The sequence below is a fragment of the Bufo bufo genome, chromosome 10 (assembly GCF_905171765.1).
Source record: "Bufo bufo chromosome 10, aBufBuf1.1, whole genome shotgun sequence".
NCBI classification, from domain to species: domain Eukaryota; kingdom Metazoa; phylum Chordata; class Amphibia; order Anura; family Bufonidae; genus Bufo; species Bufo bufo.
In genome coordinates this window covers 26,217,103-26,241,512 of record NC_053398.1, presented here as the reverse complement: position 1 = coordinate 26,241,512, position 24,410 = coordinate 26,217,103, and the positions used below count along the sequence as shown (strand labels likewise).

Genomic DNA, 24,410 nt, shown 5'->3' with positions numbered 1-24,410 from the left:
ATTTATCTTGTTTCACGCCAGTTTTCTGGCTGGCGTAGGTTCCAGTTTAGGTGCACGGACTACCCGAGGCTGTGCCTAATTTTTGAAGAAGCATGTGGCGCGGCATAAATTAAGTGCAGCCTCTGGCCGCCTACTGGGATATTATAGACAGGCGTAAAAGACCCCTTGCAGACGAGCGTGAGCGGATTAGGTCGGGATGCGTTCAGTGAAAAATGCGCAATTTCACAAGCAAGTTCATTCAGTTTTGTCTGAGTGCGATCGCGTTCAGTTTTTAGCATGTGGCTGCAATGCGATTTAATGCGTTTTGCGTGATAAAAAAAAAAAAAGAATGTTTACAAACAACATCTCTTAGCAACCATAAGTGAAAAATGCATCAAGCAAGTGCGGATGCGATTTTCATGCAGCCCCATTCACTTCTACGGGGCCTGCGTTGCGTGAAAAATTGCAGAATATAGAAAATGCAGCGATTTTCACGCAATGCACAAGTGATGCGTGAAAACCAACGCTCATGTACACAGAGCCGTTGAAAGGTATGGGTCCGGATTCCGTGCGGGCGCAATGCGTTCACATCACGCATTGCACCCACGCACGGAATACTCGCTCGTGTGAAAGGGGCCAAACCCTGGGCTATGATAATCGGGGACATTTACTAATGCTTTTATACCACTAGTGTGGCCTAAAAAAGTCATGGCGCACGCTATATTTATGCCGTAATTTGGCATTTTAAGCTTTTCACGTTTCTGAAGTGGTGAGAAAAGGGGTTGGAGCTGACTAGCGTAGGCTTGAGTTTCTGGGCACTGACTGCCAGAGAGACCACTTCCATATTTTTCTCCCAGTAAGACGCACCTGGGTTTTAGAGAAGAAATTAAGAAAAAAAAAAAAAAAAACATTTTTCATCAGACCTCAGCTCAGACCCCAATGTTAATTAGAACTCCTATCAGATCCCCAATGTTAATTGGATCTCGGCTCAGACGCCCAATTAGACCTCAGAACAGACCCCCAATGTAAGACCTCAGCTCATAGCCCCAATCACACATCAACAGCTCAGGTCCCCAATGTTTATCAGACCCCCCCCCCTCCCCCAACCAGACCTTAACTGAGACAAAATAATAATAATCATGCCTCTCCTATACCGGACGCCGCCGCTTCTGAGATCCAGCTCTCTTCCTGCTGTGCTGTGACATCGCACTGCGCGAGGTCACAGAGCGCTCCTACGTCCTCACACCGTACGCAGGTCACAGCACGCAGAGCCTGCAGGAGAAGACCAGGAAGCGGTGAGTATAGAGCCAGCACAGGGAGCACTGTATTCACCGCTCTCCGGTCCTCCTGTGCTTCCATAATGGAAGTGCTCATTAGTATTTGCCCCATAAGATGCAATGACATTTTTTTTCCCCCCACTTTGGGTGAAAAATACGGTCATTTATTAAAAGACATCCACGTTTTAATAAATTAGACGCATCTTACGCCAGCGCCCCCGGAGGTCACAACTGGCGTATGGGAACACCGGTCTTGAGAAATCTCCCCTCCTGTGTTTTAAGAAAGATGATCCAGAATTATTATGTAGGGAATGCAAGCATATACTAAAACAGATGAGTCAGGAGAGGCGACGGCTCCTCGAAGTGTGAATGTAATGCTTCTACGCAGTGATTCTCAATTCATTGGGCACCATTGGAAAAAAAAAAAATATATAATAATGCAAAGTAAGGGCAATTTCTCTTCTCATGTGCAGATTTCCATCCCATTTCTGCTCGCACTTTAACCCATTAGCTTGTGCAGGTTATATGTTGATCTATAGGCAAGCCTCTGTTTCGCTCTCTTCGATGCCATGTGAAAGGGCAGACCCGGACAGCTCGTAGCAGCAGGACCCGGATGCAAAGGGCACTGTTATCTTGGCTTGCTTGAATCCTCTGGAGCCCCATCGTTCCCACTGCAGAACTTGATAGTTTTCACATGTAGGATCCTAGATATAGGTTTGCGAGAACTTGTATTAATATATTTCACCTCCCATTTGTGAAGTTAGTCATCTGTTACAATCCCGAAGAAGTCACTTCCTGCCTTGGAGAATGGTCTGAACACTCCATATTTAATGTACTGTAGGTGTTTAGGACCCATTAAGAACGGTTGTATTGATCCTGCCATCTCGTAAGCTCTTTGACTCCCTTTAATTACATTAATCAGACTCGGGCTGGATACCGCGCTCCCTGGAGATCCATAGTTTAGGCCTCAGGTACAGAAAATGCAAAAAAAAAACGATATAAAATAGTGTCCTGCTTTGTGGCGTATATGTTGCTAATTAATGAATAGCATGCTTAAAACAGTCTTTTTCAAGTGTTAATTACAATTTTTTCACCAGTACTTAAGGGCAGTTAAATGAGGTGTTTCATTTGCCCGTAGTCATTATTCATAGTGAAGTGCCATTATGTGACTCGTTACGGCCACCGCCGCCGTGGAGCATTTAAAGGACAATTATAAAGAAACTGTCAGTTTAAAGGGACACAAACCTAGTCTGCTTGTACTGGCATTCTGTTGCACCGAAATTATGAATATATTGCTTCCTGTTGTCAGCCATTTCAGGCTAGAGCAAGGCTGACCATAGCATTTCTTAATAGAATCCAGTCCTTGCTGGACAGATATGGCCTGTCCATAGGCTATGCCATAAAGCTGGGGCTGCACAGCTCGATACTCGATGACCTAGTGTCAAAATCCTGGACAATCCAAGACTGCATACAGTACTAATGGGCAGTGATGTTAAAAACCCATTTTAGGTTTCTAAATCGGATTGTCACATACTTACCCGTCTGCCCTCCCACAGTAAGTCCGGCCGATCTATGGCAGTCTGGCTCAGTGCCACACGCTTCCTGAGGGTGGGCTATTCAGACAGACAGATGCTGACCACAGTTGCCTGTGATTGGTATTCCTGCCTCACTAGCCAGTTTTGTGTTTGTTCGGCTACATGCACACGACCGTGCCGTTTTGGATCCGCAAAACACAGATGCTGCCTGTGTGCATTCCACAATTTGCGGAATGGGCGACCCATTATAGAAATGACTATTCTTATCCGCAAAGAGGACAAAAATAGGACATGTATTTTTTGTGTGGCCGTGGAACAGAGCAACAGATGCAGATAGCATACGGAGTACTGTCCGCATCTTTTGAAGCCCCCCTTTAAGTAAATGGGTCCGCATCGGACCCAAACAACGGTCATGTGCATGAGGCCTTATTCTGGATCACTGACCTTATGGCTGTTCTCTGGTTTTGGCCCTGACATGACCTCCTGGTATTTGACTCTGCTAGTTTTTGACCTCACCTTTGCCTGTTGACTTATCTCCTGGTTTCACTCTGCTGTGTATTTGACTTAGCTTTTGAATTTTGATCCAGTCCTGGTTTTGACTTCTTTCTGTCCAACTACCCCAGTAACCCCTTAAGTTTAGGCTCCTGCACTTAGTCAAGTTACGGACGATCGGCAAGTTGGGGGCCACCATACGGGGCAGACTCTGAAAGTAGGTAGCAACAGAGGTGCAGGTGGTGTTCAGAGCTGCATGGTTCCCTGCCCTACCTGACACTGATTCTATTAAGACACAGTAGGGTCCTGCTTTTAAGTGGTAATAGGATCTCATATGTCTGTACAGAATATTGGGACAAGTCCCATAATTGATATGTTGCAGGAGTACTGTATTTGTTGCTTTATAAGACGCACCCCAGGTTTTAAAATATATATATTCGATCAGACCCCCATAAATATCAAGACATCGGATCAGCCCCTTATTTCAGACCCCAACAGAGTTCCTTGCCAGGCCATCAGACCTCATATCAGAATAAAAAAATAAAAAAATACTCCTTCTCTCCTGCGCCGCGGCTCCTCTCCATCTCCGGCAGCCCCGCTGCACTGTCACCTAACTACGTGCTGCGTCAGGTCATAGTGCGCGCACTACGTCCTGACACTGTACACAAATCAGGACAGTGCAGTACCGGAAATGCTCACAGCGCTTCACTCCCCGCTCACTAATATTCGCATCATAAGATGCACTGAAAAGTGCGTATTATAATGGAAAAAATACGGTGTGTGTAAAATATATATTATATAAAAAATTTATTTTAACAATGGAACTCTGAGGAACGGATGCCACTGCATGGTATCAGTCTGAGGCATCCATTTAACATATATGTTTTTGTATATGTTAAACGGACAGGAAAAAACGTTATGTGAACCCACCCTAATATGCTATAGCACATAAAGAGATGTCCCAGGACATGTGCAGAGGCCTCAGAGGTATGTAAAATGAAGCAGTCTATACATATCTAATTGTGGTTTCTTCTACTAGATGGAGAAATGACCCGATCATTCCCCGTGGACAATCAGATTCACATTGAGGACATGATATGGCATGAAGGTAAGTAGTGTAGAATACAGCCCAGGAGATGTTTCCTCCTCTTTCACACGACTATCTGATTTGTGGTCTGCAAAATACAGATGCGGTCCATGGTTCACATCTTGCAGAACAGACATATGGATCCAGAAAGCACACAGATGATCTGTCTGCTTTCCGCATCCGTATGTCCGTTCTGCCAAAATATAGAACATGTCCTATACTTGGCTGGAAAACGTGGATGCAGCACAGATGGCATCTTCTCCTTTCAAACACTGCACCTGCAGTAAACTCCAAACAGAACAAGTACAGGTGGCAGGTGCAGTGTATTTAAAAGGAGGAGACATCACATGGGGGCGATATGCCTGGTCACATGGCCCTCCATCAGCAGCCGTCTTATGGACAGGATCTCCATGTGCATAGCACAAAAGACTTTATAAACCTTATGAAATATAGACAATGGGGCAGAATTTCAACAAAGGATATATTAGTGTTATATTATCTCATAAACAGATTGGTCAACAGTAACCAGAAAGTGGCCAACCCCTTTAACATTTGAGTCAGAGAATTTTACTGTGTTCCTATAGCGCCCTGCCAAAGGCAGGGGCTCTATAGAAACTCCTATGCAGCAGCCTCCTGTCACACAGGAGGATACAGACTCCGGCTCCCCTGATCCCTGCCAGCGGAAGTCAGAGCACATGCAGAAGCTCGCTTTTTGGGGGGGTTTTAGGGCATCTGAAGGGTGAAAAGTCAGCAACTGACATCACCGCCGGCATTTAAAAAAGCAGACATTCAGCAGCTGTGGCGCCCGCTGCATGTGCCAGTGGGCACCATTTTTAAATGCCTAGCTGCTGACGTAAATTTACGTTGGGTGGTCAGGAAAGGGTTTAAAGGGTCACTAACTTTTTCACAGAACGTTTGATATGACAGACATATCAAAAGTTTAGATCAGTGGGGGTTTGATTCCTGAGACCTCCCACAGATCACTAGAAAAAGGGAAGAGAAGGGGGCTCTCTCTTCTGGCTGCTAGGGATGGAATCCAAGGAGCCCCCTCATGCATTGGAGAAAGCGTGATATAAGCACTCTTCTCTACCAGTGTCTAAGTGCTCGGACCCCCACCAATCTAAACTTTTGATATGTCTGTATGGAATACGTCAAAGTTTTGTAAAAAGTTAGTGACTCTGGCTGGATATTGATGGCCATCGTTATCAGATCGGCAGGGGACTGACACCCTACACTCGCATTCACTTGAACAGGAGCAGTGCTTCAGGAACAAGCTCTGTCTACTACACAATGGACAGAACGGTGTAGTTCCCCCACCAGACCCCTGCCGACCTGATATTGATGGCTTATCCTGAGGAAATACTGGAAAACCCCTCTGAAGGGGTTCCCTGGGAATGTTATTAACCTGGCCTCCAGCAACCTGTCCCAGAATGTGACGGACAGGTTAACCCCACTTTTACAGCTGCTAAGTGGGGGTGAGGCCTCTCTATATTGTGTGCCAGCGCTGCGGTCACTTTACACTGATGAGATGTGCTGCGAGACTGCTCAGCCTGCCAACTTATCTCATGTACAATAGCTCCAGTGCTACCTATTGTAGAGAAGGAATTCTGCTTCACATTATATAGCCATGATGTGATCCTCAGTCATGACTGAGCAGCCTGACAGGAACGGGAGGAAGTATTGCATAGCTCTTCCCCAATTCCTGTCAGGCTGCTCCACTATGGCAGAGGATCACATCACGGCTGTCTGTTGTAAAGCAGATTTCCTTATAACTAGGCCCTGTCTGCTCATCACCCCTCTGAGCAGCTGTAGAAGTGGAGGCAACCTGTCCTAGTCCCATTCTAGGGGGGGATTTCTGGCGGCCATGTTGATTAAATTCCCGAAGAACCACTTTAAAAAGTCGATGTCACAGGATTCAAAACTCAAAAAAGTCAATCTTCACCTTTTAATACCATGTCATTTTTAGGATCAACTGATGAAGCCTGCAGTCACCACCAGAGGGCGCGCACTGTTATCTATTTCAGAGTGTAAATACTAGACAGTAGCTCCCTCTTGTGGTGGCTGCAAGTGACCAGAACGTTATCTAAAGTATGGCGCTTTGAATGCTGTAAATCTTCATTAAGAACACAAGGGTTCGTGTGATGTCAGTGTTGTGGCGTAAAAAAAAAAAGTCACAAGTCACGGCAACTGCGACATTTTGTGATCCGCGCCACTTTTCACAGTGGTCTAGGTTTAAGAACTAAAAGTGAGATTAGACCTGGATTATGGCTCATTATGTGCGACTTGCAAAAGTAGCAACTCCCTGGTCTACTTTTACACCTAAAGGTGTGAACCACATTGCACTTACGCCACATACATTATTAAAGGTGCACCGGTTCATAAATTTGGTGCAGGCACACAAAGCAAAGCCAGACTGTAAACTGATAATTAGTAAAAATTAACCTACTAGTCCCAGAATAGGATGGTTCTTTTTTTCACTCTGGGTCCTCAAATGCAAGTTTGTCAAGTCAGGTTGGCATCATGGAAGACCGGGGCAGCTACCCAAGCCTGATGGTGATATGCCATATGCAAGTCATCTATAATTGTATTTTTTTTTTTTTACAGATGAAGAATATTACTACTTCTCCTGTCGTTGTGGGGGACAATATATTGCTGTCAAGAGTGACTTACAACAAACGTCTTTGGTGAACTGCGACTCCTGCTCGTTGATTATAGAAATCTTGCAAGCAGCGCAGAGATGACACCTGGAATCTCCTGGACTGTGGCTCGCTGTACATAGAGGATTAGGGGGGTCTTTGAAATGAAATAAAATCTCATCTTGTTTTGACATAGGACACGGAGCTGCACTATGTAAGGGAAGAACGCATTGCTAGAGGATTGTTCCTATAGAAATTACATTTACTCAGCCTGTCTTGAGCTGTTCATATATCTACAGGTGTTTTGAAAAAAGATCAAAGATGCCTAAAAAATTCCAGAAATAGTTTATTAGAAATCAACCTATCATTAATAAATAATTAAAATCTTCCCGAGAACATAATTTAAAAGAAAAGCGTCCGCGGTCAATCCTTCATTACACGTCCATTAGGATTGCCCTGCAGAGGTCCAAAGGAGTTTAGAGGCCATAGCTACAAAACAAAATGGAGAGGAGACGTTAGGCATGATTTTATATACAGTTACTGTACACTTCAAAAGACACTCAAACCAAGGACATGCCCCAAGATCAGCACAGCCTGGAACGTCGTCTGCAGACTGATGGGTACAGTCACCCGGCACCCCACCGATCAGCTGTATGAGGAGACGTCGTGGGCAGTGCGCATAGACAGCAGCAGCGGACAGGAAGAGAGACTGCCCGTGTGCACTGCCATCTCCTTATACAACTGATTGGTGGGGGTGCCGGGTGTCAGACCCCTGCCGATCCGATATTGATGACCTATCCTGAGGATAGGTCATCAAAGTAAAAGCCCAGAGAACCTCTTTAAGCCTCATGCATACAAGTGTCCGTTTTGAAGTCCACAAACTATGAATCTGCAAAATACAGATGTGGTCCCTGTGCAGTCCACATTTTTCTTTGCTGACCCATCGGCTCCAAAGGGGCCGTGGTCAGCATTTTGCAGAAAGCACACGGATCATCCATGTGCTATCCGTATGTCCGTTCCACAAAAGCATAGAACATGTCCCATACTTTGGCCTCCAAACCCGGACTACGGATCCATCAAAGTCAAGGGGCCTGCAAAAAAATGCAGACGCAACATAGACAGCAATTGGCGGACTGCAAAATACATAGTCGTGTGCACAATGCCTTATGCTAGTTTCACACACTTTTTTTTGGGAGGGGGGGGGGGGGGGAATAAATAAATACTGTTTTTTCCTTCTTAGCCAAAACCAGGAGTGGATCCAGCAAGAAGTAGTATATTCCTTCCTTTACATTTCCCATTCCTTTGGAATCCACATCTAGCTTTGGCTTCAAAAAGTGGAGTAAAACAAAAACACCACAACTAGTGCCCACTTGTCACCCGGGTCTTCTAAAAATGACTGCCCCGATGACCACTGCTAAATGGGGAAAGGATGTGACCCTATCCATCAGCGTCTCATGGGGGAGAGATCTAGAAATGGAGCTGCTGGATACCATGAAATGTTGTGTAGCGTGGACAGGCGTTGTTCTTGTTGGAACACCATGGAGGAGAAGATTTATCATTGTCTGCACCATAATCGCATATGACTTTTTTCACACCATCCTCGGCACACTTCCAGAAAGGGGGCATGGCCGGCATCTGCAACTAATTTATCTTCACCTATGCCACTTTTCTGGAGCAAAGGAAGCCAGAAATTTAAGGAAGCTCAGAAAGTGTTGGCTAAAGCCATGAGGGTAGAAGATCTGCACAGGTCTGGACACACAGCTGCACAGTACAACACTCCAAAATTTAAACGTGAAGTTAAAAAGTTCAACTCACCCTGATACAAACTCGCCCCCGGATCAGGGCATAAGGGACTGGTCCATAGTTTCTAGAATCTGTGGAGTTATCTAGATTGTCACCTTCTAACCAAACATGGCCCTTGGGTACCTGTGAAAAAGGAAAAAATTTAGGAATGTTTAAAACATGACCCACTGCGACTGCACCATAATTGTTTTCAAAGGAATACAATTATGATGAAAGGGGCATTCCAGGTTTTTCATACTGATGGTCTATCCCAGGGATCAGCAATCTCCAGCTGTTCTAAAACTACAACGCCCATGTTGCATGCAGGGAGTTGTAGTTTCATTGCAGCTGGAGTGCAGAAGATTTGCTGAACCCTGGTCTATCCTCAGCATAAAGATATCAGTATCAGATATGCGGGGGTCCGACTCCCTGCACACCCACCGATTGGCTGCTTAGTTGCAGCTCTGATGCCCGAAGTACACAGCTCTGTCCACTTTGTAAGGCCTTAGGCCTCCTGCACACGACCGTATATGTTTGCGGTCCGCAAAAACGGGTCCCGTTTTTCCGTCCGTGGGTCTTCCTTGATTTTTGGAGGATCCACGGACATGAAAAAAATGTCGTTTTGGTGTCCGCCTGGCCGTGCGGAGCCAAACGGATCCGTCCTGAATTACAATGCAAGTCAATGCTTCAAGTTATTGTGGCTCCCGGCCGGACGCAGAGATCGCAGCTCGCAGGTAAGTATAATGGTTCTACAAATTGCTAAGTAACCATGGCAACCGGGACAGCAGTAGCGTCCTGGTTGCCATGGTTACCGATCGGAGCCCCAGCGATTAAACTGGGACTCCGATCGGTACTCTCCGCTGCCACCAATGATAGGGGGGGAGATTTTAATTAGGAGGGGGAGGGAGGGCCCACTGGCCACCAACGAGTTAACTACAGGGGAGGGAGGGGGGCCGGCCGCACTGGCCACCAACGAGTTAACTACAGGGGAGGGAGGGGGGCCCACTGGCCACCAATGAGTTAACTACAAGGGAGGGGGGGGGGGGGGGGGGGGGCGGCCGCACTGGCCACCAATGTGTTAACTACAGGGGGGGGGGGGGCACCTGCCAGGCAGCAGGGGGCAGTCATGTACACAGTTCTTTTAGTATATTCTAACCTGAAGCATCCCCATCACCATGGGGACGCCTCTGTGTTAGAATATACTGTCGGTTCTGAGTTTTCACGAAGTGAAAACTCAGCTATGAAAAAGCTTTTATGCAGACGGATCTTCGGATCCGTCTGTATAAAAAGTAACCTACGGACATGGATGCCAATCTTGTGTGCATCCGTGTTCTTTCACGGACCCATTGACTTGAATGGGTCCGTGAACCGTTGGCCGTGAAAAAAATAGGACAGGTCCTATTTTTTTCGCGGCCAGGAAACACGGATGCGGCTGCAAAACAGTGCATTTTCCGATTTTTCCACGGACCCATTGAAAGTCAATGGGTCCACGAAAAAAAACGGAAAACGGCACAATGGCCACACACAACCTTATTCACACATCAGTGTTCGGTCAGTGATTGTGAGCAAAACCAGGATTGGAGCCTCCACAGAGATCAGGTATAAGGGGAAGATCTGCACCTGTTCTGTGTTTAGAGCCGCACCTGGTTTTGGCTCACAATCACGTATGTAGATCACTGACGTGTGAATGAGGCATAATGGACAAAGCTGGTAATTGTGGCGCCTCTCCCACTGAAGTAAATAGCAGCAGCGATTCAGTTACCAGATCCGTGGACTACACGATGTACTACGCTGTGTACTTCCGGCACCAGAGCTCATCAGTAATCAGCTGATCGTTGGGAGTGTGGGGGTGTCGGACCCCCGCCGATCTGATACGGATAGGCCGTCAATATCAAAATCCTGAACAACCCCTTTAGGGCCCATGCACACGATCGTTGCCCGTTTTTCTTTCCGCAAAACACGGATACCGGCCGTGTGCATTCCACATTATACGGAACGTCTGGCCCATAATAGAACAGTCCTATCCTTGACCATAATGCGGACAAGAATAGGACATCTATATATTTGTGGATGCCACGAAACAGGCATACGGATGCTGTCCACAGCTTTGGCAGCCTCATTGAAGTGAATGGGTCCACATCCAACGCGCAAAAAATGTGGATTGGATGCGGACCAAAAATAGTGGACCAAATGCAGACCAAAAAAAGTCCTTTGTTTGTACTTGTGAAATAGTGTTATAGCAACTTGACCCTGAATGATGAGCCACGGTAATTTATACGGGGGGGGGGGGGTGTAAAGATTAACCGCTATACCCCCACCAAAATGAAGGGAGCGGCAGGTTAGGCACATGCACTGATGCTCCATTCATATCCATGAGACTGTATTACTCTACCTCCGACAACCCCATAAAAAAAAAAAAAAAAATGAATGGAGCAACATTGCGTATGCTTGACCTGCAGTTCTGTTTCAGGGGACAGGGCCCCCATTCTCATGATTGGTGAGCATCCCTGATAGTCAGACCCCCTTCCCCACTAATCTGAGTTATCTTGTATCCTGTGGATAGGGGTAATTTCATCAGACTGGAATACTCCTTTTAGAGGGGAGTTCCTTAAAGAGGTTTTCTGAATTTTTTTATACGGATAAATCCTCAGGATAGGTCATCAGCATCTGATCTGACACCCGGGACCCCTGCTGATCAGTTGTTTGAGGAGGCTGTGGTGCTCTAGTGAGCACTGCAGCCTCCTTGCAGCTTACTAAGTACAGCGCTGTCCATTGTATAGTGGCAGTGCTTGGTATTGCAGCTCGGCCCCATTTACTTGAATGGTTGTGAGCTGCGCTTAGCCCACACACCCGATGAAGGGGACGTAGTGGCCAAGGGTTTGCTGCGAGTAAGCCGCGGTGCTCACTGGAGTGCCACAGCATCTTCAACCAGCTGATCATGGAGGTGCCAGGAGTCAGACCCCCACCAATCAGATATTGAAGACCTATCCTGGGTATAGGTCATCAGTATAAAACACTAGGAAAACCCCTTTAAAAGGCTTTAGCTAAAAAAGAAAAAAAAAAAATCTAAACCAAACAACCCCTTTTACTGAGGTCTATGGCCGGCTGGCACGTTATTGCAGGGAGCAGTATAGGGGCACTGCTTGGAAAACTTCCCAGTGACTTTCATAACAGCCCCATGTGACACCACTACAATAAGGAAGCAAACCAGGGGACACCAGTAGAAGAAGAATCTACCGAGGAAGCTTCCAGCGACACCAAGACTACCCTCTACTGGCTGGAGGCCAATCCACATCTTCTTACTACGTCAATGCGATAGTCACACATTTCCATAGTGTTACAGGACCTCGGGGCAAACTTGGACAGAATAGAAAATATTTTATTAATATCTTCTACGCAGGCAAAGAGAAAAACTACAATTATCTGATGTAAAGCTAACGCAGGATGGTTGGGTCATTAATTTAATAGACTTCAAAGAGGTCATTAGGATGCTGACTGAAATTCTGCTCTTCTGCGGCAGTAACAGCATGAAGAGGGCAGACACTCGTCAGCATCCTGAGGCCACAACCAAGGCCAGACCTGTTAGAGGGCTCCTGATTAGCTAAATGGTAATTGACTGTGACACCAATTACACATAATCTCATCATTTTATCGGAGTGGGCTTGTCAAACTTCTAATTAAGATCACAGTTCGGGCTATGGGCGCGCGGGATCTACAACACATTGCCGTCATGTCCATCAAGAAGTCTACGGAAAGGCTCTCTACGTTTGCTAAATTAATGAGCGCTATCTGGGGAGGACGCCTGGGATTCCTGTGTGTTCTCAAGGGTTAAAAGCTCCAGTTTCGTGTTGCACGCCGGCTGACAACTCCAAACCCTTCTTAAAGGACTCAATCATTGGTTCGTTAAGGGACCACCAAACATTGTGAGCTACTGTAACCTCCCACAGTGGGGACGCAACGTATAGTGAGATGTACTCAGATGACACCAAGACTCCAAGTCCTTGGTTCGTTCACTTACTTTACTTGCTTACATGCAACATATTCCGCAGCGCTTTACAGACATCATCATTGCTTGCCATCTCCAAATTAAAGTTCCCTATCAGTATGTCTTTGGCGTGTGGGAGGAAACAAACACGGGAAGAACATACAAACTCCATGTAGAAGTTGTCCTTGGTCAGATTCAAACCTAGGAGGACCCTAGCACTGCAAGACACCAGTGCTAACCACTGAGCCACCATGCTCCTATTATACTGTATTTAGGAGCATTTTTTTTAACTAAAGCTGAAAAAACCCTAAAACATCAGGATGTCAAGTAGTAAAAAGTATTCCAACAATTATTTCTTCATATGACTGGAATCCCCTTTAAGAGATTTTCCAGGATTTTGATCTTGATAATCAGGAGGATAGATTATCAATATCTGATTGGTGGGGGACCAACACCGCCGCTGTTTGACGAGGCCGCAGTGCTCTGGTGAGCGCCGTGGCTTCCTCACAGCTTACTAAACACAGCGCCGTACATCGTTTAGTGGCTGTGCTTGGCATTGCAGCTCAGGCCCGAATGCGCTGCGCCTACTCCATGTGACCGAGGAGTGTGACGTCACTGGCCTAGGAAGAAACTGGAGAACCGCGGCCTCTTCAAAACAGCTGACCATGGGGGTGCCAAGAGTCAGACCCCACTGATCAGATATTTATGACAGGCTATCAAAATCCCGGCCAACCCCTTTAAGAATATTTTATTGTAGTACATGAGAAACACATGATCTTTCTTTCAGAAAATGTATTATATTATTTATTGGAGAGCAGCATTAAAGGGGTTATCCAGGTTGCGGCAGCCACTTATGGGATCATGTGCCATACATTGGGCACGCGATCCTAGCCTGTCCGCATCACATGAGTCTCGCTGAGGTGAGAGATTCATACTCGCACATCGCTGGGCATTCTAAACCCAGGCTAGAATCATGTGCCCAATGTATGGCACGTCAGCACAAAATACCTCGCCAGTAAGTGCCCCTCAATGGTGGCCAGCGCCGGGTGCCACACTCTGTCCTCCTACTCCAGTTGCCTCAAGATGGCAATACAGTTGAATTCAGGAGGGCACCTGTGGTCACCGGCCAGGTACATAACTACTTGACATCCCCAGCGTTAATTACTCTGGGAGCAACAGAGCATTACTTACCTGACTGGTGGCCACGAGGAGGGCTCTGGTAACTCTGTGGACATTGGCCCACCAGGAAATTTCCCTGTAGAGTCTGTGGCCAGCCCACACCCGAACTACACCACTTCTTACAAATACCTTGCAGCCCTTTTGCAATGGTCCACTTTTAAGAAACCTTCATCGGATTCCTCTCAGGTCAAAGCGTTGTACAGAATTAGAAAAACATGGCTGGTTTATTACAAAAACAGCACCACATCCGTACAAAGGTTATGTGTGGTATTGCAGCTCAGCCTCATTCACTTCAAAAGTGCCGAGCTGCAATACCAGCTGAACCATCAACAAGTGGCATGCTGTTTTTTGGAAGAATTTTTCAAATTCTGCGCAACCACTTTTTGCAGGCATACTGAAAATTCTGCAACCTTGAATACACAAGTCCGTTTTTTATGCATATGGTCGCCTTAGAGTATACATGCCCTAATGATATTTCCCAGAGGTCACCATCACTATGAGATGTTGGCCACCTCCCTTATATCCACCCCTCCTTCTTCTCTTGGGACTACCTTCAAAGAGAATCAGTAGGCACCTACCAGTTCTACACCCTTGTCATTAAAGGGGTTTTCTGGGAGTTCAGTATTGATGTTCTATCCTCAGGATAGATCATCAATATCTGATCGGCAGGGGTCTGGCACCCTCGCTGATCAGCCGTTTCAAGAGGCTGTGGTGCTCCAGTGACACGGTGGTCTCCTGACAGCAGACCTCTTTACGGCCATCACTAATGGGCCATAGGACAGGCTGTGTCCTTTTTACTTTGGCCTAGTCTGTCTCCCGAGCAGTGGAGAGTTAGGGCTCGGCTCTAACGGCCCAGATCAAGCGGAAGTGCTGATCAGGACTGTTTAGCCCCTTAGATGCTGTGATCAATAGCAACTGTGGCATCTCCCATTAGCACCCCACAAATGAAATTGAAGGGCATCGATGTAGTTGCATGGCAGCCTGGGCCATAATAAAGGCCCTCAGGTCATTCTGCAGTATTATCCGTATCAGGCTGCGCCAGAGCTGGTGACTGTCAGTATAGCACTGGCAGTATAATATTCTGTACTGCATAAACAGTACAGTGCATTACTGAAGCGATCAAAAGATCGCCTGTTGTGGGACTAAGGCTGGGTTCACATCATGTTTTATGCCTCCGTTTGACATACACGTTACAAAAAAAAAAAAAAAAACGCAGCACACCAAGTTCTTGTATCCTGCACAGTCTGGTAAAAAAAAAAATGAATGGATGCCACTGTATGGCATCAGTGCAAGGCATACTTTAACGTATACATTAAATGGATGGGAAAAACGTGATGGGAACACCGCCTAATACATTACAGAAAAAGTTAAAGATTATATATAATCTAAAAAGAATACAACTTTTTTTGATTGAAAGTTTTTCAATGGGAAAAATTTGCAAAAGTAAAACCCTCCCTACATATTTGTATCACTGTGTCCATAGCAGTGAAACAAAAAAAAAAAAAAAAAACACATACATATATATATAGCGCATCACTGTAATCATACAAACCCAGAGAGGTCAACACCACAAAAGGAAAATCGGCATGTAACTGATGTAAAGCTTGCCATGGCCTTGTCATAGGTCTCCCCCCCCCCCCCCCCCCCCCCCCCCCCCGCCCCGCTGCATGTAGGTCCAGAGTGGGCGCTTCCAAAATGTTGGTCCCAGGACCAGAGTGTGCCCAGGTCTCAATGAGAAACTTGTTATGTTCCTATATACAATCTCATAGGCTGGATCAGAAGAACTTTACTGGTTTGTGTCTTCACGTACATAACACCTGTGCCGGGTTGTCGTGTGACCCCACTGTGGCCAGTGACTTGGGGACAGGGGTGGGGTGAATGGCACAGGAGTTAGAGGAGAACAAGGCTTATAAGAACTTAATCTGGGTGGCAGATAATACAAGTAAATCTTTTCTTCTCAACTATCCCTACCGGGGTCTATTTAAGTGCTTCCCACTTTTGGAACAAGCATCAAATGTAATTGCCTCGTCGCCTGCGGGTGTTCGCTTCACAAAAGCGGCTTTTGTGGCTAAACCACAGGTGTTGCCTTTCTTGATTAAAATGAAATATGATGAAAGGCGACAGTAGCAAATGACATCGACGAGCTTGTAATGAATTGTACTGATTTGATTGAGATCCCAGCAGGTTGTTTATAAAGTCACATGACTGATCCGCGGCCGTTCTTCATGTTCAATGCACAAAGAATCAATGTACAAAGTTCGATATCTGTGTCCATCTCTCGGGGGGCACACCATCTAATTACGCCAGCGGCTGCTGGAGAACAGAGCGAATGCTTACTTGTAACAGGTTAACTTTCCGTAGAGAGTTCTACATGAAGAAAACAAACTTCTGAACAGACCTTCGTCAGGGCTCTTACCCATCGTAGTTTATTAACTGGTTGTCCAGATTCAGAAGAAAACCCAACAGCCCCCGGGAACCACCTGAAAAGAAGAACTAAGCACAACTTACCTGACAGATCCAGAGTCACCGCTCTGGTTCACTCGGCTGGCCTCTATTTACCTGGCTGTAGAAGTGACGTCACGTCGACAACACATGACCCTGTCGGGTGCACAGTGATTGGCTGCAGTGGTCACGTGTTGTGGACATGAGGTCACCACTGCAGCCTGGTAAATAGAGCCGAGCCAGGCCGGGAAAACCTGAGTGGCAGTGTGAGATCTGACAGGTAAGTACTTGTACCTGCAGTGAACAACAGGTAAGTACTTACCTGGCAGAACTCACATCGCCAGTCAGGTTTTCCCAGCTGGGCTCTATTTACCAGGCTGCTGCAAGTCACATAGACAACACATGACTGCTGCAGCCAATCTATGGCCGCGCCAGGTGCACCGCTGAGGCCAGTTATTGTCTACAGTGGTCACGTGTTGACAACGTGATGTCACCACCGCAACCTGGTAAGTAGAGCCTGGCCAGGAAAACCTGAGTGGCGATAAGAGATCTGCCAGGTAAGTACTTACCTGTTCTTCACTGCTGGTTGATCCCATCCAAGTACTTACCTGACAGATCTCACAGCCTTGTTCTATTTACCAGGCTGCAGTGGTGAAATGAAGTCAACTACATGTGACCACTGCAACCAATCACTGGCCTCAGTAGTGCACCCAACAAGGCCAGTGATTGGTTGCAGTGGCCATGTGTCGTCGACGTGATGTCTCTGCTGTATCTGGGTAAACCTGAGCGGTGTGAGATCTGTCAGGCAAGTACTTACCTGTTCTTCACTGCTGGTTGATCCCATACAAGTACTTACCTGACAGATCTCACAGCCCGGTTCTATTTACCAGGCTGCAGTGATGAAATGAAGTCAACAACATGTGACCACTGCAACCAATCACTGGCCTCAGTGGTGCACCCAACAAGGCCAGTGTGTCGTCGACGTGAGGTCTCTGCTGTATCTGGGTAAACCTGAGCGGTGTGAGATCTGTCAGGTAAGTACTTACTGTTCTTCACTGCAGGTGGATCCCATACTGGCGATACAAATTAGATGCATATCATCTGAACCCTTCCATTTAGGCTACTTTCATACTTGCGGCAGGACGGATCCGACAGGCTGTTTACCCTGTCGGATCCGTGCTTCCGCTATTCCGCCGCTCCGTCCCCATTGACTATAATGGGGACGGGGGCGGAGCTCCGGCGCAGCACGGCGAGATGCCGCCAGACTAAAAAGTCCTGCATGTCAGACTTTTTAGTCCGGCGGCCTCTCGCCGCGAACTGACGTACTGCGCCGGAGCTCCACCCCCGTCCCCATTATAGTCAATGGGGACGGAGCGGCGGAATAGTGGAAGGACGGATCCGACAGGGTAAACAGCCTGTCGGATCCGTCCTGCCGCAAGTGTGAATGTACCCTAAGGCGGTACTGCCCGACCATTTACGGCACCTGCACACAATACGGACTTCCGTGCAGAAAAACTGTAGCACAATACAGTACCAGCAAAACGAAGGAGATTAAACAAATTTCATGTGCACTTTGCGGATGTCTTCCAAACCTGCAGCATGTCAATTAGGTTTGCGGTTTCGATGATAGCTGCTGGTTGAATGCTCCTTCGGCTAACCGCTTTCTCACTTGTCTATAGACACCTTGTGAGAATATCGTTTTCATTGCCAAATTCATGATGACCATGGAGGATATTCTGAGAACCATAAAGGATATTCTGAGTTATCTGCAACATGATAAAAAAAAAAAAAAATTCTTGGACCTTGGGGACCTTCGACAGCCTATGGACCTCAGAGTCTGGATGCGGAATATTTTGCACTGTCCCTATATTGAGCACTTAAAATTTGGAACATTTTCTAAACGGCTTTCGATAGGAGCTTGACTGAAGAACCCTTTAGAAGGACGGCGGCAAAAAGGTTAGTGTGAGACAGGCCAGCTACAACATTAGTGTTTTAATAAATAAAACATACCGTATTTTTCGCCCTATAAGACGTACCCCCGAAGAAAATGGCAGTGTCTTATAGGACCATTACTAATGAGCGCTTCCACTGTAGGACCAGGGAGCAGTGTATACAGCACTCCCTGTACTGGCTCTGTACTCACCGCACCCTGGTTGTCTTCTGCCGGCGCAGTGTGACCGGCTCACAGTATAAGGACACAGGCACGCTCTGTGTGACATCGGGTGACAGCACAGTGGTGCGACACGAAGAGCACTGGATCTCAAAAGCGGCAGCGGCGAGGAGAGTTAATTTTTTTAGTCTGACCTTAGGTCTGATTAACATTTTGGATCTGAAACTCGGGTCCGATCTATGGTCTACTTAGCATTGGGGGGGTCTGATCTGAGGTCAAATTGTGGGTCTGAGTTGCGTGTGTAATCAGCATTGGGGGATCTGATCTGAGGTCTGTTTGGGGGCTAATTAACATTGGGGGTCTAATCTGAGGGCAAATTGTGGGTTTGAGTTGCAGTTTAATCAGCATAGGGATCTGATCTGAGGTCTGACAAAAAATTCATTTTGTTCTCATTCCCTCCTTTACAACCTAGGCGTGTCTTATAGGGCGAAAAATACGGTATATAATAAATTATCATTAAAAATAACAGCTATAAAAAGGACAACACTAATGTGAATTTATCGTCAGAATGAAGTGATCTCCACAATGAATGGATGACGGCTCCAAGGCAATTTCACTTAGCAGCAAAAGTAAATAGATTTGTGCCTCGCACCAGACAACGCATTTACAGTATGCAGCTATTGATCGCCAGGGGAGCGTTGCTGAGAAATGCAGACGTATCCCAGTGCTTTATCACACGCAAGTTGACAAAAAGTTCCCTATCTACGGCTCAGGGCTGTATTAAGGGTCATTAATAAGTACTCATTCTCCTTAAGTGACAAGTCAGCAGAATGCATTTTGATTTCGGCCATCATTTCTCCTCGGGTCCTCTCAAAAACACCAGGATTATAGAAGCGGATACAATAAAAAGGGAGGATGGATGGGATGTTAATAATCTCAACTCCCGCTTATCTTTGTATTTTTTCTACAGCAGGTTTATAGCCGGAAGGTCATAATGGATCTTTCTGAGATATTGTTTTTTCTTTTTGATGGTGGAAGGACATGTAAATTGGGAAAATAAGAGAGGGGGTCCAGATATGGCATGGGGGCAATAGTACAAAAATGTGTACTTGTTCAACAGTAGCGTAAAACCCATGAATTGTTAGGGCTTGTTCACATCTGCATTGGATGCTCTGTCGCAGATTCCATCAAAAAGATCAGACAAAAAAAAAAAAAAAAAGAAGTCGTCCTGCAGGACTTTACGGTCCAGTCAAAAACAGAATTCTGAACGGACTCCACTGTAGTCAATAGACTCCATTATGTGAACTATTTGGCACTCCCGTTATTTTTGTTGTTCTGCTCTTTGAAACAGAGTAGAACAATGGAAATGTACAACGGTGGTGTGACACCCCAGATCGGTGAGAGTCCCTTGGGACCCCTATTGTGCTACTCTTTGTGCTTTAGAAAGTTTGGATACAAGGTCTCTGATGACTTTTCTAAGGTGTGAAAATACAGTGCCAAAAGGGGTCCAGTTGGAAAATCCAAACATTTGAGTCAATTAGGACAAATATAAAAACTTCTTTAGTAACTGGGACTGCCCTTTATAAATTATATATATATATATATATATATATATATATATATATATATATATATATATATATATATATATATATATATTAATAATAATAACTTAGCTCAGGGGGACCATTACTAATGCCTCACCGTATGCCATGGTTAAGAGGCAGGACAACCCTTGTTTACATGCCTCATTAGGTCCTCACTTTAAAACCCCTTTATCAGACAAAGCTGGTAAGGAAAGCTGCTGCACACCTGAAAGTTTGACAAAATGGCCAGTTCGGATCATTACAGCCAACCATTAAATGCATCATCAATAGCAGCCTATAAAACATGGAAAACTACAAGAGTGTGGCAATGGGGTCAGCCATTTGCCACTTGGCGCAACCTCACTCTAAGACCTCATGCACACGACCGTTGTTCTGGTCCGCATCCGAGCCACAGTTTTTGCGGCTTGGATCCGGACCCAGTCACTTTAACGAGGCCGCAAAAGATGCAGACAGCACTCCGTGTGCTGTCCGCATCCGTCGCTCCGTTCCGTGGTCTGCAAAAAAATAAAAATAATATAACCTTTCCTATTCTTGTCCGTTTTTCGGACAAGAATAAGCAGTTATATCAAAGGCTGTCCGTGGCGTTCTGCAAATTGTGGAACGCACACAGACGCCATCCGTGGTTTGCAGATCCGCAAAACACACAACGGTCGTGTGCATGAGGCCTTAATATAAAAAATTAAATAAAAATTTTAATAAAATAAAAACAAAAAACACAATCTCCCGGATCGGCCAGTTTAGTCTGGTGTGTTGATAGATCGATGGTTCGTACAACTTAGGCTGCTTTCACACTAGCGTTCGGGTGTCTGCTCGTGCGCACCGTTTGAAGGGGCTCACGAGCGGCCCCGAACGCATCCGTCTGGCCCCAATGCATTCTCAGTGGAGGCGGATCCGCTCAGACTGCATCCGCCTGCCAGCGTTCAGCCTCCGCTCCGCGAGTGGACACCTGAACGCTGCTTGCAGCGTTCGGGTGTCCGCCTGGCCGTGCGGAGGCGAGCGGATCCGTCCAGACTTACAATGTAAGTCAATGGGGGCGGATCCGCTTGAAGATGACACCATATGGCTCAATCTTCAAGCGGATCCGTTCCCCATTGACTTACAATGTAAAGTCTGAACGGATCCGCTCAGACAACTTTCACACTTAGAAAATTTTCTAAGTTTTAATGCAGACGCATCCGTTCTGAACGGATGCAAACGTCTGCATTATCGGAGCGGATCCGTCTGATGAAACATCAGACGGATCCGCTCCGAACGCTAGTGTGAAAGTAGCCTTATCGGCCAGATTATGGCTAAGTACAGCTAGCTTTAGGCTAGGGTTGCAGGGCGGCATGTGTCATGCGACAAAAAGGGTACAACTACACTGCGATGCATTAGGCGATTTTCATGCTGCATGAAATTGCAGTGATAGTCAACGGCATTGCACTGCGACATGCTACGACTGCAACGCGACAGTCACACAAAAATCCAACTTGGACACCATTGACTATCATTATAAAAAAGGTTGCATGACTTTTTGGCGACATGTCGCCGTGTAGCCCTAGGCTTAAGGGCAAACCTGATCACTTTATTACATGGCTGACATTTAAAGGGGATCACTCACTTCAGCAAGTGGCATTTAACATGTAGTGAATACCAGGCACTTACTAATGTATTGCGATTGTCCATATTGTCTCCTTTGCAGGTTGGAGTCATTTTTCAATCGCACAAATTCTGTAGTGTTTATGGGCTCAATACCACCACCATGAACAACGCTCTAAACGTTTATCATCAGCTACATAGTATATTATTACAGTTTTAAACTTATGGGAACCTGTCATCACCTTTCTGCTGCCCTTACTAACGGCAGAATAAAGTAGAGACAGGTGAGCTGATTTCAGCGGTCGGTCATTTATAAGTTAAAAGTAAGTGGTTGCCGAGAACCAACATCACAATCATTGCAGACTGGACCTGGAAGAGAGTCACGGGCACCTGGGAAGAGTCCTGGTTATTCATGGATTCCTGCTGATGACTGACAGTCTTCTACCTAGATTTCTCCCTTTCTGTCTAGGAGAGAACTGCCAATCATCAGCAGATGGGCGAGGAGAGCAGGAGATTATAATAACCAGGACTCTTCTCAGGTAGATGTGACTCTTTTCTAGGCCTGGGCTGTAATTATAAAGCTGGTTCTCGGCAACCACTTACTTTTAGCTCATGTGTGACACACGGCTGAGATCAGCATTTCTGTCACTAATTTATGCTGCTGTCAGTGAGGTCAGCATAACGTTTATGACAGGTTCCCTTTAAAGGGGTTGTCCAGGATTTAAAGGTTAAAGGAGTTTAAAGGAGTTTTTCGAGACTTTACAACTGATAACCTATCCTCCGGGACACCCGCCGATCAGCTGTTTGAGAAGGCGCCAGTGAATTTAAAAACAAGTATAGACACCTCTGAATCCATTTTTATTACCATACACCCTGTAGGTTTTCACAGTCTGTGGGGACTGTTCTGTCTCCTTCTCACTGAAATCTTATCTCTACTTTACTGACCGCTCATGAACACTTACTAAAAACAGACATGTGACAGCTCCTTTTTAAAAAAAATACTTGCATTCCCCATGTAATTACAATTCTGGAGCATCTATTCTTATGACTCTGTTGTTCTATTCGTTTATTATTTTTGCTAGAAGTTATGAATGAATTACTACTAGTTTTCAATGAAGGTCCAGGGGGGTGTTACCAGTTGGGGTGTGTCCCTGAACAGTCTGACACTATCCAAATCAGTGCTGCCAGTGTCAGACTGTGCAGGGACACACTCCCAACTGGTAACTCTTAGGAATTCCATTATTTTCGCTAGATGTTCTAAATGAAGAACGGCACAACATAGAGTCACAAGAATAGAGGCTCCAAAATGGTGGTTACATGGGGGATGTAAGTAGTTACCAAAACAGACATGTCAGGAGAGGGGACAAATTATCTTACCAAAGACAGAGAAAGAACATATGTTGCTCAGGCACCCTCAAATTAACGAAGTGTGCAACTATTCAACAACAGTACCACAATATTGTGCCCTTAACTAGGGGGAGGGAGGGATGGGGGTAATGATGATCCCACTGCCCAATATCCACGCGTCTACCAAGTCAGATGTGGTCAACCACAGCTGCTCAACCCTTCATCTGAAGACATCCGAGGCATAAATATATGAAGAAACATAGCGATCCCCAATAAATGTCATATTATACTCTAGTTCTAGTTTCTCCGGACGGGACTTGATCCCATTGCCCACTCCCTATGTGTAATATATCGAAACGATTAGGAATCTGTGTCCACAATTGCATTGGAAGCCCTATTAGGAGCCTTAGATGCAGATTCCACTAATGCACTTGACAAAATACTTTTGGTAAAATGATGGACAAACCTATGGACCTTATTATAGTCAAGGGAGTTTGTTGGGCGCCGCTGGTGTCCATTGCGTCAGTTTTGTTGTACTGCTCGTAGGAAGGAAAAGAACAACAACTGAAATCAATAGCGGGGAAACGCTTTACCCAGCACGGTGGAGCAGATATCTTGCCTCTTCTGAATTAGCCATCACATTACTAGAGGAATTATCGATAATAGCTTCCCAATCCCTAGTAAACAGGTCAAAGTAGTGTTATAGATGGAGTTTTCCAAGTAATTGTCTTACTTTATAGCCCGTTTTACATTGAAATTACTTCATTTTCTTACTATATTTCTTTTATTATTACTCACCAAAAGGTACCCATTTTTCAACAATCATATATAATAAATGTAAAAAATTCAATCCTAGCATCAGCTATTGAAAATCACACACCACTACATCTTTGATTGAAAGACCGAGGAACATAACTTGCGTCATCCCGTGCACCACTCCACACTAAAAGTGCACCAGGACGTGGTCTATCGGGCCAGGGGAATAGTGGCCATCCTCAGCAAAAGCCAAGAAAGCACCCATCTTGCTCTGGTTTCCACCTAAGCTACCATCCCAGGTGTTGGTCAAGAGCCTCAGTCAAGGTCTGGCTAATCCCCGAACCAACCCCGAAATATACAGCATCATATATAGGCACAGTACTATTTAGTAAGTCTGTATGGGCCAATATATAACCAAATGCAGACAGAGGGCGGTACTCACGTATGTGTGCCTCTTGATGAAGTCTGCTGGGCTGCTAGTGCAGACTTTGTCACCTTCCAATCCAATTACCCTTTTGCAGATATTAATGTTTGGTTTGTTCGGACTCTTTGCAATTATAACGTCCCCCCTGGAATGACAAAATAAAACGTTTTAGATGGCCGACCAAAGCAAAAAGA

General features: G+C 45.8%; 2 protein-coding genes across 3 annotated transcripts in view; one reads left to right on the top strand and one right to left on the bottom strand.

The window, feature by feature from the left end:
* Window positions 1-7,197, top strand: part of DNAJC24 (DnaJ heat shock protein family (Hsp40) member C24) — a 54,110-nt gene extending 46,913 nt beyond the window's left edge. The window contains exons 4-5 of the mRNA XM_040410032.1: window positions 4,323-4,391; window positions 6,975-7,197. Of these exons, the coding sequence (XP_040265966.1) occupies window positions 4,323-4,391; window positions 6,975-7,111 (206 nt within the window). The 3' untranslated portion in view covers window positions 7,112-7,197. The remainder of the gene's footprint in view (window positions 1-4,322; window positions 4,392-6,974) is intronic.
* The window catches only part of IMMP1L (inner mitochondrial membrane peptidase subunit 1), a 55,132-nt gene continuing 37,916 nt past the window's right edge, over window positions 7,195-24,410 (bottom strand). The window contains exons 4-6 of one of the 2 annotated variants that reach the window (XM_040410030.1): window positions 24,235-24,361; window positions 8,822-8,932; window positions 7,195-7,495 (exon numbers count right to left, since the gene is read on the bottom strand). In XM_040410030.1, the coding sequence (XP_040265964.1) occupies window positions 7,430-7,495; window positions 8,822-8,932; window positions 24,235-24,361 (304 nt within the window). In that variant the 3' untranslated portion in view covers window positions 7,195-7,429. Of the gene's footprint in view, window positions 7,496-8,821; window positions 8,933-17,875; window positions 18,161-24,234; window positions 24,362-24,410 lie in introns of those variants that run through there. The other variant, XM_040410031.1, reaches the window with a different exon arrangement.